The sequence below is a fragment of the Pristiophorus japonicus genome, chromosome 4 (assembly GCF_044704955.1).
Source record: "Pristiophorus japonicus isolate sPriJap1 chromosome 4, sPriJap1.hap1, whole genome shotgun sequence".
NCBI lineage: Eukaryota > Metazoa > Chordata > Chondrichthyes > Pristiophoridae > Pristiophorus > Pristiophorus japonicus.
Window position 1 is genome coordinate 142863487 of NC_091980.1, and position 15542 is coordinate 142879028.

A 15542-nucleotide genomic window follows, 5' to 3' on the forward strand; every position below is an offset into this window, starting at 1 on the left:
TTAGATGAAGGGGAAGTCAGCCGCATGTACAGCCCCCGAGCTGTATTAATGAGCACTATTGGCTTATTTGAAAAATTAGAAAGCCCAAGATAGTGTTGAATACAAAAATGGGCAAAGCAACAGTCACACAGAGGAAGTTAATAGGTTGAATATCTATTGAACTGTTGGAAAAGCAGCAACTGGTAGATGATATAAAACATAACCTTGGTGAGGCAATCAAAAAACATTCAAAGAACAAAAGAAAGTGAAAACAGTTAAAGTAATAAAAGACACGAGAAGAGGCTTACATGAGGAAAAAGGCCAAAAAATGCAGAAGGTCTGAAATGAAAACAGTAAACCTGGAAATACACAGTGAGGTCATCCATAGCAAAAAAGAGAAGATAGGCCAACATCCAAGGCACAGATTCCCCTTCCCTAACTGTGTTTCGATGGAGGGTCTGCACCTGTAATACAAAATGTGCAATGCCTGCCCCCCACCGCCCATCTGCTAACAGACACACCTTATATCCAGCCCACACTGCTATATGTGTGCACACTAGGTCCGAGCAGCAGAGTTGGTCTCCAGTCGTCTTGGTTAATCCTTGCCACTGGACCAAGACCTAGCTCTGTCAAGCCCGTGTGATGGCTGGTGTGCAACGGCCACCACACATTAAAAAAATCCACGCACAGGCATCTTCCACCCTTCAACATGTAGTTCGGGATCCGGAATGTCAGGGTCCTTCAGTGAAACACCTGTGAACTCATCCCTTTTTGCCGTGGAAGCAAGTCATCCTCGATGTGACGGACCGCCTAAGAAGAAAATGTTTATTTCCTCACTGCTGTTGTGGCTACTGTTCCTTTTCTGAAAAGACAGAAAGTATGGGAGTGCATGCCCTCCAGTACCACTAAATGATGAGCTTGTACAGGTCTAAAGCTGCTTGGCATGTTTCACTAAGTTAAAGGAGCTATATTATTGCAAGTTTTTGTTGTTGAAAAGCAGCAGCTTTGCTAATGAAGATTTGCCCAAGCAGATCACAACCTCTTTGAACCCCGGTGATGTGAAGAACCCTGTACATGTTGTGAGCTACTGAAATGTTGCATGAATTTCTGTCTCCGGTTCGAGGAGTGTGACTTGATTTAACTGTTCCTGTTCATGAATATCACACTGACAGTAATGGAAACACCAGCTGACAGCAGGACTGAGTTACACTGTTCTGGGCATAGGCCTATAGCTCCCATTCTTCTTCCTGCACTGAGAGAATGCAAAGTTACATAGGGCTCAATTTTCCCCAAAGGTTTTTCTTGGTGTTTTTTGGGGGTCCAAATACGGCAAAAAAAAATGTTCCAAATTTCCCAGTTTGATTTCTTCTTTTTGGCGCAGCCTAACCTGTCCTTTAGTTTTGGGGATGGAGCCTTGATCTGCGCCAAAAATATCGGGCTGCCACAGGACACAATGCAGTGTGTGAGGCTGGAAAGTGACACATACAGCCAGCTCTCAAGTACATTACACATTGCAGCAACTTCACAAGCACAAATACATTGCAGCAACTTACCTCCATTAAATTATTAAAGTCCCCTCCCCACTCCCATTCCCGATGCCAGTGCCGATCCCTGCTCCTATCCCAGACGAAGAAGCCTCCTGGTCTGCTCTCCCGCACCTCGTCCTGGCCAAGTGGCCTCTCAGTCCGTTCCCCCGCACCTAGCCCTGGCCGAGTGGCCTCCTCCCTCCCCGGTCCCGCACCTAGTCCTGGCCGAGTGACCTTCCAGTTCACTCTCCCACACCTATCTCAGACCAAGTAGTCTCCCGGTTCGCTCCCCCGCCCCTATCCCAGGCCGAATGGCCTCCTCCCTCCCAGCCTTCGCACCTAACTATACCATAAAGGCTTTCCCCCCTCTCTTCCCCTCTCTCTTACCTCTATTGTTGCTGCTGTCCGGGCATCTGCTGCACTTACCTGCGCCGATTTCTTTTCCTGCTCTGATTTCCTTAACTCTCCAGAAGGTTTTTCTACAGAGGTCACATACACTGGACTAAGAAGAACTGGAGTAACTCTCAGCTGACCAAACTTGCCTAACTGGCCGGAATTGGCGCGGGTGGCAGGTTGCACCCCCTTTGGTTGAAAAAAACCAAATTGTAACTGAGTTATGCTGGTGCAAATTGATTGGGGAAACTTGGGTTTTTTAACTTAGGCCAAAGAAAGTGGCCTGCTCAAAAAAAACGGCGCAAATCACTGGGAAAATTGAGCCCTTAGAGTTAGGCAAGCACATCGATCACTCATTGATTTGCTACCTGTGTCTAGTCTGATTTTAAAAGAAACTTTATTCCTTTTGTCGACCTATGTAAAGATGACTTTAAAATACCCCAATGCAAACATTTAACCTGCCCTTTTGTTTAAATAATACTTAAATGGGTACATTTTAAAATTGTTAAAATTGAGACCTATCACACTATCTTCTACTCTAACCATCTTTCATAGCACCATAAAATTGTGCAACTCCCTAGTTCAGTCTTTGCTTCTTCCTACAAGCTCCCCAAGCTCAGTGTCACCAGCCAGCGCCATCTGATTTATCTCATTGTTTCTACTGCTCTTTTCAACCTCTAATTTGATCATCAGTGGCTCTCTCAGAGGGGAGCTGTGCTCCATAATAGTGATCCCAGACTCTGAGTCCCAACCTTCTCTGACATTCAAAGTCACCTTACCCCTTGTTAAGCTGGTTTTGGTATTGCTTGAACAATAGGTTAGATAGAAGCTACATCCATAGGGGAGAGATCGGAGGAAGGAAAATTAACTGGGCCAGTCTCACCTAACAGGCATGTCCGTTTCAGAGAGGCATGATCAATCAGTGTCCACTGAGTTCAGCCTTTCTGGTTAAATGAAAAGAGGGGGAAACTCTTAACAAGCAAAATATAAAAAGATAAAAATTACAACCAAATATAGTTACAATATTCCACTTTCTAAAACTTAGGTGAAGAATTTGCATGCATTTAATTACACCAGAAGTAGTCCTAATTTGCTTTTGTTTATGTCATCACATCATGAACTTGAAATAATTCCCTGACCCAACACTATGCTTATAAGAACCTGACAGCTAATTCATTAAGAACCAGTGATCATAATCTGGAATCTGCACTAATTTTCTTCCCACATTTGTATTGCTCCCCTCTGTATGTGGCCTTGTAATGAGTTGGGCTGGTTATATGAGGAATAAGACAGTTCAACCCAGGAGTCCTGGATTGCAATAGGTTATTGAGAGAAATTGGAGTCGTGTTCATGCAGCTACTTAATAAACGTCAATCTGCAGCTGACCTGCTCATCGGCTTTCGTTTATGCTCAGCTACTAACTGATAGTAGATGTAAGGAAAGAAAGACTTACATTTATATAACCCCTTTCACAACCTCAAGACGTCCCAAAGAATTTCCCTACCAATGAAGTACTTTTCAAGTGTAATCACTGTTGTAATGTAGGAAGCATAGGAAAGTATACAAGGGTATTCTGGAGTGACCTTCCCTCCTTCCCTGTGGAAACATTTCTGGCCTCCTCGCAATGTTATGGGGGAATCAAGGAATAGGGAGATACGGCGGGAAAGTGGAGTTTAGGACTGTTATGTATGCAACCCTATGTAACCAGTATCATACCGCCACCAGAGGGCGTACCTGTTGGCGTCCCAAGGGATCCCAGCATGTAAGCAGGCCTCCCATGCTGTACCAGCAATCTGGAGTTAGAATAAAGGAGCTCAGGTCACACTTACTCACGTCTACAGTACTCAGTTACATTACTTTATTATGAACATAACAACTGGCGACGAGATAGCGAACCATCACGCAAAAATGCAGAGAACTGTTGGTATCCTGGAGAAATTCTCAGAAGGGACGATTGGGAAGCCTTCGTGGAGCGACTCGATCAATACTTCGTGACCAGTGAGCTGGAAGGGGATGAGAACGCTGCCAAACGAAGGGCGATCCTCCACACCGTCTGTGGGGCAACAACCTATGGCCTCATGAAGAATCTTTTAGCTCCGGTGAAACCAACAACCAAATCGTATGAAGAACTGTATACGCTGGTCAAGGAGCACCTAAATCCGAAGGAGAGCATTCTGATGGCAAGGTATCGATTTTATACATGTCAACGGTCTGAAGGCCAGGAAGTGGCGAACTATGTCGCCGAACTAAGATGCCTTGCAGGACATTGTGAATTCGATGGATTCCTGGAGCAAATGCTAAGAGACTTCTTTATACTTGGCATTGGCCATGAAATTATCCTTCGCAAGCTATTGATTGTTGAAACACCAAACCTGAGCAAAGCCATAACAATAGCCAGGCATTTATGTCCACCAGCGATAACAACCAAACAAATTTTGCAGCATAAAGAGGTTTCGGCAAGTACTGTACACAAAGCAGCTAATGTAACGCCACTGTTTAAAAAAGGGGGCAGACAAAAGGCAGGTAACTATAGGCCGGTTAGTTTAACATCTGTAGTGGGGAAAATGCTTGAAGCTATCATTAACATAGAAACATAGAAACATAGAAACTAGGTGCAGGAGTAGGCCATTCAGCCCTTCTAGCCTGCACCGCCATTCAATGAGTTCATGGCTGAACATGCAACTTCAGTACCCCCTTCCTGCTTTCTCGCCATACCCCTTGATCCCCCGAGTAGTAAGGACTTCATCTAATTCCCTTTTGAATATATTTAGTGAATTGGCCTCAACTACTTTCTGTGGTAGAGAATTCCACAGGTTCACCACTCTCTGGGTGAAGAAGTTTCTCCTCATCTCGGTCCTAAATGGCCTACCCCTTATCCTTAGACTGTGACCCCTGGTTCTGGACTTCCCCAACATTGGGAACATTCTTCCTGCATCTAACCTGTCTAAACCCGTCAAAATTTTAAACGTTTCTATGAGGTCCCCTCTCATTCTTCTGAACTCCAGTGAATACAAGCCCAGTTGATCCAGTCTTTCTTGATAGGTCAGTCCCACCATCCCGGGAATCAGTCTGGTGAATCTTCGCTGCACTCCCTCAATGGCAAGAATGTCCTTCCTCAAGTTAGGAGACCAAAACTGTACACAATACTCCAGGAAGAAATAGCGGGACATCTAGATAGGAATAGTGCAATCAAGCAGACACAACATGGATTCATGAAGGGGAAATCATGTTTAACTAATTTACTAGAATTCTTTGAGGATATAACGAGCATGGTGGATAGAGGTGTACCGATGGATGTGCTGTATTTAGATTTCCAAAAGGCATTCGATAAGGTGCCACACAAAAAGTTACTACAGAAAATAAAGGTACGCGGAGTCAGAGGAAATGTATTATCATGGATAGAGAATTCGCTGGCTAACAGAAAGCAGAGAGTCGGGATAAATGGGTCCCTTTCAGGTTGGAAATCGGTGGTTAGTGGTGTGCCACAGGGATCGGTGCTGGGATCACAACTGTTTACAATATACATAGATGACCTGGAAGAGGGGACAGAGTGTAGTGTAACAAAATTTGCAGATGACACAAAGATTAGTGGGAAAGCGGGTTGTGTAGAGGACACAGAGAGGCTGCAAAGAGATTTGGATAGGTTAAGCGAATGGGCGAAGGTTTGGCAGATGGAATACAATGTCGGAAAGTGTGAGGTCATCCTTGGGAAAAAAAACAGTAAAAGGGAATATTATTTGCATGGGGAGAAATTATAACATGCTGCTGTGCAGAGGGATCTGGGGGTCCTTGTGCATGAATCCCAAAAAGTTAGTTTGCAGGTGCAGCAAGTAATCAGGAAGGCGAATAGAATGTTGGCCTTCATTGCGAGAGGGATGGAGTACAAAAGCAGGGAGGTCCTGCTGCAACTGTACAGGGTATTGGTGAGGCCGCACCTGGAGTACTGCATGCAATTTTGGTCACCTTACTTAAGGAAGGATATACTAGCCTTGGAGGGGGTACAGAGACGATTCACTAGGCTGATTCCGGAGATGAGGGGGTTACCTTATGATGATAGATTGAGTAGACTGGGTCTTTACTCGTTGGAGTTGAGAAGGATGAGGGATGATCTTATAGAAACATTTAAAATAATGAAAGGGATAGACAAGATAGAGGTAGAGAGGTTGTTTCCACTGGTCGGGGAGACTAGAACTAGGGGGCACAGCCTCAAAATACAGGGGAGACAATTTAAAACAGAGTTGAGAAGGAATTTCTTCTCCCAGAATCTGTGGAATTCTCTGTCCAAGGAAGCAGTTGAGGCTAGCTCATTGAATGTATTCAAATCACAGATAGATAGATTTTTAACCAATAAGGGAATTAAGGGTTATGGAGAGAGGGTGGGTAAGTGGAGCTGAGTCCACGGCCAGATCAGCCATGATCTTTTTGAATGGCGGAGCAGGCTCGAGGGGCTAGATGGCCTACTCCTGTTCCTAATTCTTATGTTCTTATAAGTAACATTATTTTCAGGCAGGAATACATATGGCAGAAGGTACACGTCTGCAGCTGCACGACCTCAGATGACCAAGAGTCCGCCATCAAACGTTAATGCGAGGCAGTTAACAACTTTTTGGCGCTGCGGAGGTGATCATCGAGCCCATCAATGAAGCTTCAAACACTACGTGTGCAAAGGCTGTGGAACAATGGGACATCTCTAGCGAATGTGCAGATGAGCTGCAAACCCTGCAAACCACCACGTTACAGAGGAAGATTGATCCATGGCGGATCAGGCTGAACTAGAGACTCAAACCGAGGAGGCAGAAGTGTACGGGGTACACACCTTCACCACGAAATGTCCACCGATCATGTTAAAAGTCGAACTGGATTGAATTCCAGTATCCATGGAACTGGACACGGGTGCGAGTCAGTCTATCATGAGCAAAAAGGCCTTTGACAGGCTGTGGTGCAACAGGCCCAAGCTCAGCCCCATTCACACCAAGCTGAAAACTTACACCAAAGAGCTGATCCCTGTAATTGGCAGCACAGCAGTAAAAGTCTCCTATGATGGAGCAGTGCACGAACTCCCACTATGGATTGTACCAGGAGATGGCCCCACACTGTTCGGCAGAAGCTGGCTGGGGAAAATCCACTGGAGCTGGGACGACATCCGAGCGCTCTCGCCCGTTGACGACGCCTCAAGTGCCCATGTTCTGAGCAAGTTTCCGCCGTTGTTTGAGCCAGGCATCGGAAGTTTCTCGGGGGCAAAGGTGCCGATCCACTTGGTTCTCGGTACACGACCCATCCACCACAAGGCACGGACGGTGCTGTATATGATGCGAGAGAAAGTGGAAATTGAGCTGGACAGGCTGCAGCGAGAAGGCATCATCGCGCCGGTGGAGTTCAACGAGTGGGCCAGTCCGATTGTTCCGGTTCTCAAGGGCGATGGCACGGTCAGAATTTGTGGAGACTATAAAGTAACGATTAACCGTTTTTCGCTGCAAGACCAGTACCTGCTACCTTCAGAAGCTGAACTCGCCATCCCCAGCAGCCCAGCAAGGCCAGCTGCACAGCAGCCCAGCGAAGAACCAACCATCTCACCTACACCTGCATTTGTCCCGAGACGATCGACTAGGGAGCGAAAGGCCCCAGATCGTCTCACTCTATAAATAAGTGTACTATTGACTTTGGTAGGGGGTGATGTTATGTATGCAACCCTATGTAACCAGTATCATACCACCACCAGAGGGGCGTACCTGTTGGAGTCCCAAAGGATCCCAGCAACGCTTGGGAGCACTGCATATAAGCAGGCCTCCCATGCTGTACCAACACTCTGGAGTTAGAATAAAGGAGCTAAGGTCACACTTACTCACGTCTACAGTACTCAGTTACATTACTTTATTGTGAACATAACAAGGACGATGATCAGCCATGATCTTATTGAATGGCGGAGCAGGCTTGAGGGATCGTATGGCCTACTCCTGCCCCTAATTATTATGTTCTAATGTTCTTATTCCCACTGAGATCAACCCATCAACAGAGATTAGGAATCAAACCTGGGACCACCTTGTCTGTATGGCTTACTGGGTCATCGCAGAAGCGAAGAATCTCTTTTTCACATGCATCGTTAAATGTGCCATAAATGTGTCAAAAATAAAATCCTAGAGCATCCTGTAAGAAGTAAATATCTGTGGATGCGTGTCGAAAGCATACTGTCAAACTTAGAAGGGGAAAAATATTGGATTTTCAGTGAATACCATCTCTTCAATCGATATCAGTTGAGGTCAGAGTTCAGGCTAATGAGGTCATTATAGGAAAAGTGAGTGGATGTTTTGACAGGATATTCAAGCTGCTAATGTGACCTTTGCTCTTGGAAGATGAAGTATTTAAAATTGAAATACATCTCCCCCGGTGGCCAAGTGAGTGAAGGCCCGAATTTCAATCCTCAGTCTGAGCTGAGTTTCAGTCAGGGTGCTGCACTCTTTGGGGTGAGCAAGGCAAAAAATCTGCCATGGATCCCATCATCATCCAGTAACACCTACTGGGGAAAGGATCAGGTCACTGATCCACTCCATGGGTGCAAATACACTGTGATCCATGGGGGCAGATACCTTGACAACCCTCTGTCTGGATCAGGCCACTGTGATCCATGGGGGCAGATACCTTGACAACCCTCTGTCTGGATCAGACCACTGTGATCCATGGGAGCAGATACCTTGACAACCCTCTATCTGGAAAAGGCCACTGTGATCCATGGGGGTGAATGCTCTGCCAACCCTAGCAAGATTGGGATTAGTATAATTCTCTCTCTGGGTGTGAGTACCCAACCAACACTTTGTTTAAATTGGTTTGTTGTGATCCCCTCGAGCAGGGGTGTATATCCAACCAACCTCTGGATTCACGTATAAAGTAAGGCCGCAATGAGGACTAAGGGGGCTATCAGCAGCTGTGGAACTGTATCCAGCTAGAGTCAGCACCTTCAGGAGAGATGGGGAGAAAAATAGCAAAACATTCAAGTGGAATTATTGTACGCTCATCCCTTAATATACCTAGTTTCATAAACAGCGATGTGAGTGCTGTTTTCTAGATAGTCATTAGTTTGAATCATTTTTGTATATTTTTAAAGATGAATGCTCAATATGTGAATCGGTGTCAAACCATAAAAACATGTCCACTTTTGTGTTCATACCCAGAAATGAAACTGAATTAGGCCCGATTGGGAGTGTGCAACAAACAGCTAGCAAGGCAAATGATTGAGGGTGCTTATTACTTCCCTGTCCGATCAATTTGTAGAAAGCTGTGTTTTATTTCCTGCAGTGTGTTTGTTTCCCACATATAGCAAAAGATAGAATCTGTAGTGGTGAAACAAATGGAATCACTCCTATTTTTATTCGCAAATGAATCAGAATTATATTTTTGCATTGCAGCATCATACTGCATACTTAAAAAAATATTGCCTTATCCACTTGATAAGAGAAGATTTTGCTTGGAGTGAAGATCAGAAAGACACTGGTTCAAAATTAGTGAGCATTAAACAGAATAAAAGGTTGCAACAATGGATAGTCCTCACAGAGTACTGGATTAAGAGAGGATGGTGTTTACATAGCCCCTTACTATGTTCTGGTGCATCTCAATGGCTTCACTCAATGAATTGCTTCGAGTGCAGTGACTGTTGTTATGTAAGTGGCAGATATAGATTTTCAGAGAAAACTATATCGAAAAAAGCAGTCACTGCTATGTCAATTAACCAGCAGTGTGAGCACTCTCTAAAGGCGATGTAAAAGCAGCTGTTGAACATTGAACATTGGTGAATATTGGGCAAGGTGCTTTAACCTATGCGGATCAAGGAGTAAGAGAGTATTTATGCACAAATTTCCTCCAAGAGATTAAATGGATAATGTATTGTCTGTGATAAGGCAGATTGTACATGGGCTGTGGATAGAATGGGCACAAGTTGCTGAGTCACTTTTTCTTCTTCCCCGCTAATGGTCTTGTGTTTTCAGAAAATGTACTAAGGAGACTAAAGGATGAAGAACTTAAAATGTAAAATGTTATGAAGTCACACATTTAAAATCTACAGGCAGCCTCTTAAGAGTGACAGTTCCACTCATTCACTGCACAACTTGTATAGATTGGCAGGCTCTTGTCTCAATCATTTTCTTCACTCCACCATTGGCGGCAGTGCCTTCTGCAGCCTAGGCCCTAAGCTCTGGAATTCGCTCCCTAAACCACTCCGCCTTTCCGAGTGTCAGCTGTGGCTCAGTGGGGTAGCACATTCGCCTCTGAGTCAGAAGGTTGTGGGTTCAAGGCCCACTCCAAGGACTTGAGCTCGAAAGTGAGGCTGACACTCAAGTGCTGCGCTGTGGGAGGTGCCATCTTTCGGATGAGATGTTAAACTGAGGCTCCATCTGCCCTCTCGGTTGGAGGTAAAAGATCCCATGGCACTTTTTCGAAGAAGAGTAGGGGAGTTCTCCCTGGTGTCCTGGCCAATATTTATCCCTCAATCAACATAACAAAAACAGATTATCTCGTCACTTTAACATTGCTGCCGCGTTTCCTACATTACAACAGTGACTACACTCGAAAGTATTTCATTGTCTGTAAATCGTTTTGAGACGTCCAGTGGTTATGAAAGGTGCTATAGAAATGCAAGTCTTTCTTTTTCTTTCTTTCTCTCGCTCCCCTGGAATTCCCTCCCTAAACCTCTCACCTCACTCTCCTCCCCGGAATTCCCTCCCTAAACATCTCCACCTCACCCTCCTCCCTGGAATTCCCTCCCTATACCTCTCACTCTCCTCCCCGGAATTCCCTCCCTAAACCTCTCCGCCTCTCTCTCCTCTTCGGATTTCCCTCCCTTAACCTCTCTATTTTTTCTCCTTTAAGACCCTCCTTAAAACCTGCCTCGTTAACCAAGCTTTTGATCACCTGTCCTCTTTATGTGGCTCGGTGTCAAGTTTTGTTTGATAATCGCTCCTGTGAAGCACCTTGGGACGTTTTACATTAAAGGCACAATATAAATACAAGATGTTATTGTTGTCTCCCCTCCATCACCACCTGACATAACATAAACCACAGATGAAACTCCTTCCCCATCTTGGTCTCTACCAAACTTCTGTAGGGTGCATGTGCACTGCTCCACCAGTCTGAGTCCGGTAGTTGTATTGATCATATGGCTGATAGTGACGAAGAAAGCTGTAGACTGCAGGAAGATATCAGTGGACTGGTCAGAAAAGTGACAAATGGAATTCAATGTGGAGAAGTGTGAGGTAATACATTTGGGGGGGCTAACAAGGCAAGGAAATACACAATAAATGGTAAGATACTGAGAAATGTAGAGGAACAAAGGGACCTTGGAGTGCATGTCCACAGGTCCCTGAAGGTAGCAGGACAGGTAGATAAGCTGGTTAAGAAGGCAGACAGGATACTTTCCTTTATTAGACGAGGCATAGGGGAGACTTAATTGAGGTGTATAGAATCATGAGGGGCCTAGATAGAGTGGATAAGAATGACTTATTTCCCTTAGCAGAGAGGTCAATTTCCAGGGGGCATAGATTTAAAGCAATTGGTACAAGGATTAGAGGGGAGTTGAGGAGAGCTTTTTTCACCCAGAGGGTGGTGGAGATCTGGAACTCACTGCCTGAGAGGGAGGTAGAGGCAGAAACCCTCAACACATTTAAATAGTACTTGGATATGCATTTGAAGTGCCGTAACCTACAGGGCTACGGACCAAGAGCTGGAAAGTAGGATTAGGCTGGATAGCTCTTTTTCGGCCGGCACACACATGATGGGCTGAATGGCTTCCATCTGTGCTGTGAATTTCTATGATTCTATGAAATGCTGACCTTGTCAGCGATGTCCTCATTCTGAGAATGAACAAAACAAATGGTGAATTCTGTTGTAAAGTGCACATGTGTGGACGTTAGGCAAGGACAGGCTCGGGCCCTCCATGACTGGACAGCCTGACGGCACGCAACGTCTAGGCTAACGCATGACAACAGTTCTCAAATATAATGCAACCTCTCTTTAGGAGTGACAGTCCCTGACTAAGGTTTAAAAATGCAGCCTATTTCAATGTGTGCCACTCTCTGAAATACATATAACTGTATGTTTAAATGGGCTTGCGATCTGACATTCCCGCTAACCATAAATGCCACTAACGTCTCCCTGACGCTGTCAGCCTGGGATTAAGCCATCAGAATGGGTATTTTTTTATCTTGGAAATCAATGTTATGGCTCAACTTAAAAAAAAAACCCTAATCGTGCGGTAAAAGAGTATAACCTTATTGAGCGGCTAGCTTCAGTGTAAAAGAATGGGATTCATAACAAAGCTACCGCTTTATAATCTGACAAAACTGAACAAGTCCCAAATGTTAAACATTGGTGATATAAAGCTATTTATAGAGGTGTTGCAGCCAGATGATTGTGGTTGAAAGCAATGACACCATAGTCGTTAGAAACTAATTCACTTGTAAGAAACTCCCTAAAATGGGCTGTTTCTGCGTGGGTTTTATTTTTGCGATTATTATAACTGCCAGTTTGCTCTAGAATTAAGATCCACAGGAGAGTTTGTACCTATAACACTCTTATTGCCATACACATAATAGGTGTACAAATTAAAACACCCAAAACTGTTTCCTCCTGTCACAATTTCACCCTGAAGAAATGACCTGTTTTATCGGGTAGATAGACAGTAAGACTTTCAGTCTAAAATATTTGCCCACAATGGCTGAGAAATGCTGGTAAACCCCATCATGATAATATACACATTCACAGCCTGGGCAGTAACGTGGTGAAAGAGATTTCTCACCCGTTGTGCAATCTGCCTGATATTCATTTCAGCAGGATGGATATCGGACGAGTCCTAAAATGGGCATTCCACACGGCCAATTATTGTATCATCTGCAAACTTCTTTATCATGCCCCCTACAGCTAAGTCTAAGTCATTGATATATACCACAAAAAGCAAGGGACATAGTACTGAGCCCTGCAGAACCCCACTGGAAACAGCCTTCCAGTCACAAAATCAGCCTTCCGTCGACCATTACCCTTTGCTTCCTGCCACTGAGCCACTTTGGATCTAACTTGCCACTTTCCCTTAGATCGCATGCGCTTTTATTTTTCTGACCAGTCTGCCATGTGGGACCTTGTCAAACGCCTTGCTAAAATCCATGCAGACTATATCAAACGCGTTACCCTCATCAACCCTGTTAGTCAGACTCGATCTTCCCTTAACAAATCCATGCTGACTGTCCTTGATTAATCTGTGCCTTTCTAATTTTTCCAACAATTTGCCCACCACCAAGGTAAGGCTGACTGGCCTGTGATTATTCGGTCTATCCCTTTCTCCCTTTTTAAACAACGGTACAATGTTAGCAGTCCTCCAGTCCTCCGGCACCGCACCTGTATCCAGAGAGGATTGGAAAATGATGGTCAGAGCCTTCCTATTTCCTCCCTTGCTTCTGTTAACAGCCTGGGATATATTTTATCCAGGCCTGACGATTTATCTACTTTCAAAGATGCTAAACCCTTAATACTTCCTCTTATCTCATCTAATATTTCACACTCTTCCTTAACGACAATGTCCCTGTCTTTTGTGAAGACAGACGCAAAGTGTTCATTAAAAACCATTCCAACTCCATACACAAGTTTCCTTTTTAGTCTCTAATAGTTAGTTATCTTCTTACTCTTTATGTCTGATGGCATTTTTTCCATGTAACATTAGGGTTGCACCTCATTAAATTGGTGTCGTTCAGTAATTGAAGCCCAATACTTTGCTCTTGAACTGTGCTTTTCCCCGCTGAAGGTTCATCTGTGATCAGTCTGTTTCAAACTTACAAAAAATTCCAGCGTCACAGACAATGTTCATTTTTTAATGTAGAAACCAAGGTGAGCGGCCGAAGATGGCTGGAAAGAACAGGAAAGATAAAGAGGTCGATCAGGAAGCAGTGATAGCAAGCTTGGTTATTAAAAAACTGTAGGGTGGTGAGGTTATGGTTTTATTATTGGTCTGCTCTGTAGTCTAATTATTCTTTCTCCTGCTTTCAGATGCTCTCCATTCTAATGAATTGCATTATATTTGAGGACTGCAGGAATCAGTGGTCAATGTCACGTCCACTGCTGGGACTGATTCTTCTCAACGAGAAGGTAAGGCTTCACTGAGAACTCAATCTGGCCAACAGGCTTCAATGGAGTTCGATATCGGGTGGGATTACTGCAAGAGTGATTCCCACCGCCCCTCCCCCCCCACCACCACGCCTCAATTTTCCCTGCTCTCCTGAAGGGAACATCTCATGTTGGTATATATTACATTGTATGAGGAAACAAAAGACCATGTCATGGAGTTTCAGAATATGGACACTATCAACCTTTCTATTTGGCCTGTACCTCAATTGCTTCTTTCACCAAATGCCCAACCGGCTTGCTCTTGAACATGATGGTCTTCCCAATCTCCCCTGGCAGTCTGTTTCACATGTTCATCGCTGTTAAATCTAAAATGTCTGTTCACCTTCCCCTTCTAGAGCTTGACTCCATACCCCCTTTACCGAGTCTATGTTGATATGGGTTTATTAGAGGTCTGTTTGACCACTTAGGATCTCGAATACCTTAATAAGATCTTCCCTGGGCTACCTTCTCCCCGGGATAAACATTTTCAATTTCCATAATCTCTCCTTGTAGCTCAGGTGCCCAGTTGCAGCTATCGATTTAGCTGTGCGTTGTTCTGCCGTCTACAAAGATGAGGGGCAGGGTGGGGGGGAGAATCTCTGCAGGGTTGCCCCAATTTCTTGCCATAACTTCAACAGTAGATCAGCAGAGACCCTCGAGAACAGATTAGCAGCAGGAGATCACAAGATCCCTCATGGAATTTACAGTCAAAGCTGTTATGTCTTTAATACTCTTATGAATGACTCCACGAGGTTGAGTATTGTACTTGAGCTGTTGTGACCTTAGTTCCATTTATTGTAACTCCAGAGTGAGGCACAAGCATGGTGGGCAGCCTTTTGTACTGGGCCCTGCACACCTATGCAGGTGACCCTCAGGTCTCCCACCGCAGTGTCCTCTGGTGGCACACCTTATGTGACTATATAGTTAGTATACATAGTCTACATATATGACTGTCCACATTTTACTCAGTTGAAGTCCCCACACGGAACACCTACAGCGGGGGTCACTGCATAGTGATGAGGAGTTGGGAACCCTAGCTCCACTTTTACATGGCGCCCCACAGACAGCAAACACACAGCACTGGCTCCCTGAGCTAGAATTACCAGCACCATCTCCGATGGCAGAATTATAGGCCCAATCAGATAAGGGTGCTAGACTTGCTTGCACTGTGGAATGTAGCAATGTAGCTGACCAAGGGAGAGTCAGTGGCCTAGAAATTCGACTTCGCTAAAAACCTGCCACTGTGTTAATGGCCGCCGAAATTGATGACGCTGGCAGGATTGATAAATTGGCGCTGGTGGGAAATTAACAATAGCCCAGCGCTAAACTTACCATGCAAGGCTGTTTTGTTGTGTTAGGCGCAGCATGTAGTGTGGTTGTAGCGTCATGGCAGCAAGAATAACCTCTTAAAGCAAGGCTGTCATTTCAGAAAGCAGTTCGGTCCCTTAAAGGGGAAACTGCCTTCTGAAATGAAAAAGTAAAAATAAGTTAATACTAGGCAGTTTTTAG

General features: G+C 44.7%; 1 protein-coding gene across 2 annotated transcripts in view; it reads left to right on the forward strand.

The window, feature by feature from the left end:
• LOC139263090 (ran-binding protein 17-like) overlaps positions 1-15542 on the forward strand; it is a 918854-nt gene that overhangs the window by 889230 nt on the left and 14082 nt on the right. For both annotated transcript variants that reach the window (XM_070878629.1, XM_070878630.1), the window contains one exon: positions 13917-14015. In XM_070878629.1, the coding sequence (XP_070734730.1) occupies positions 13917-14015 (99 nt within the window). The remainder of the gene's footprint in view (positions 1-13916; positions 14016-15542) is intronic.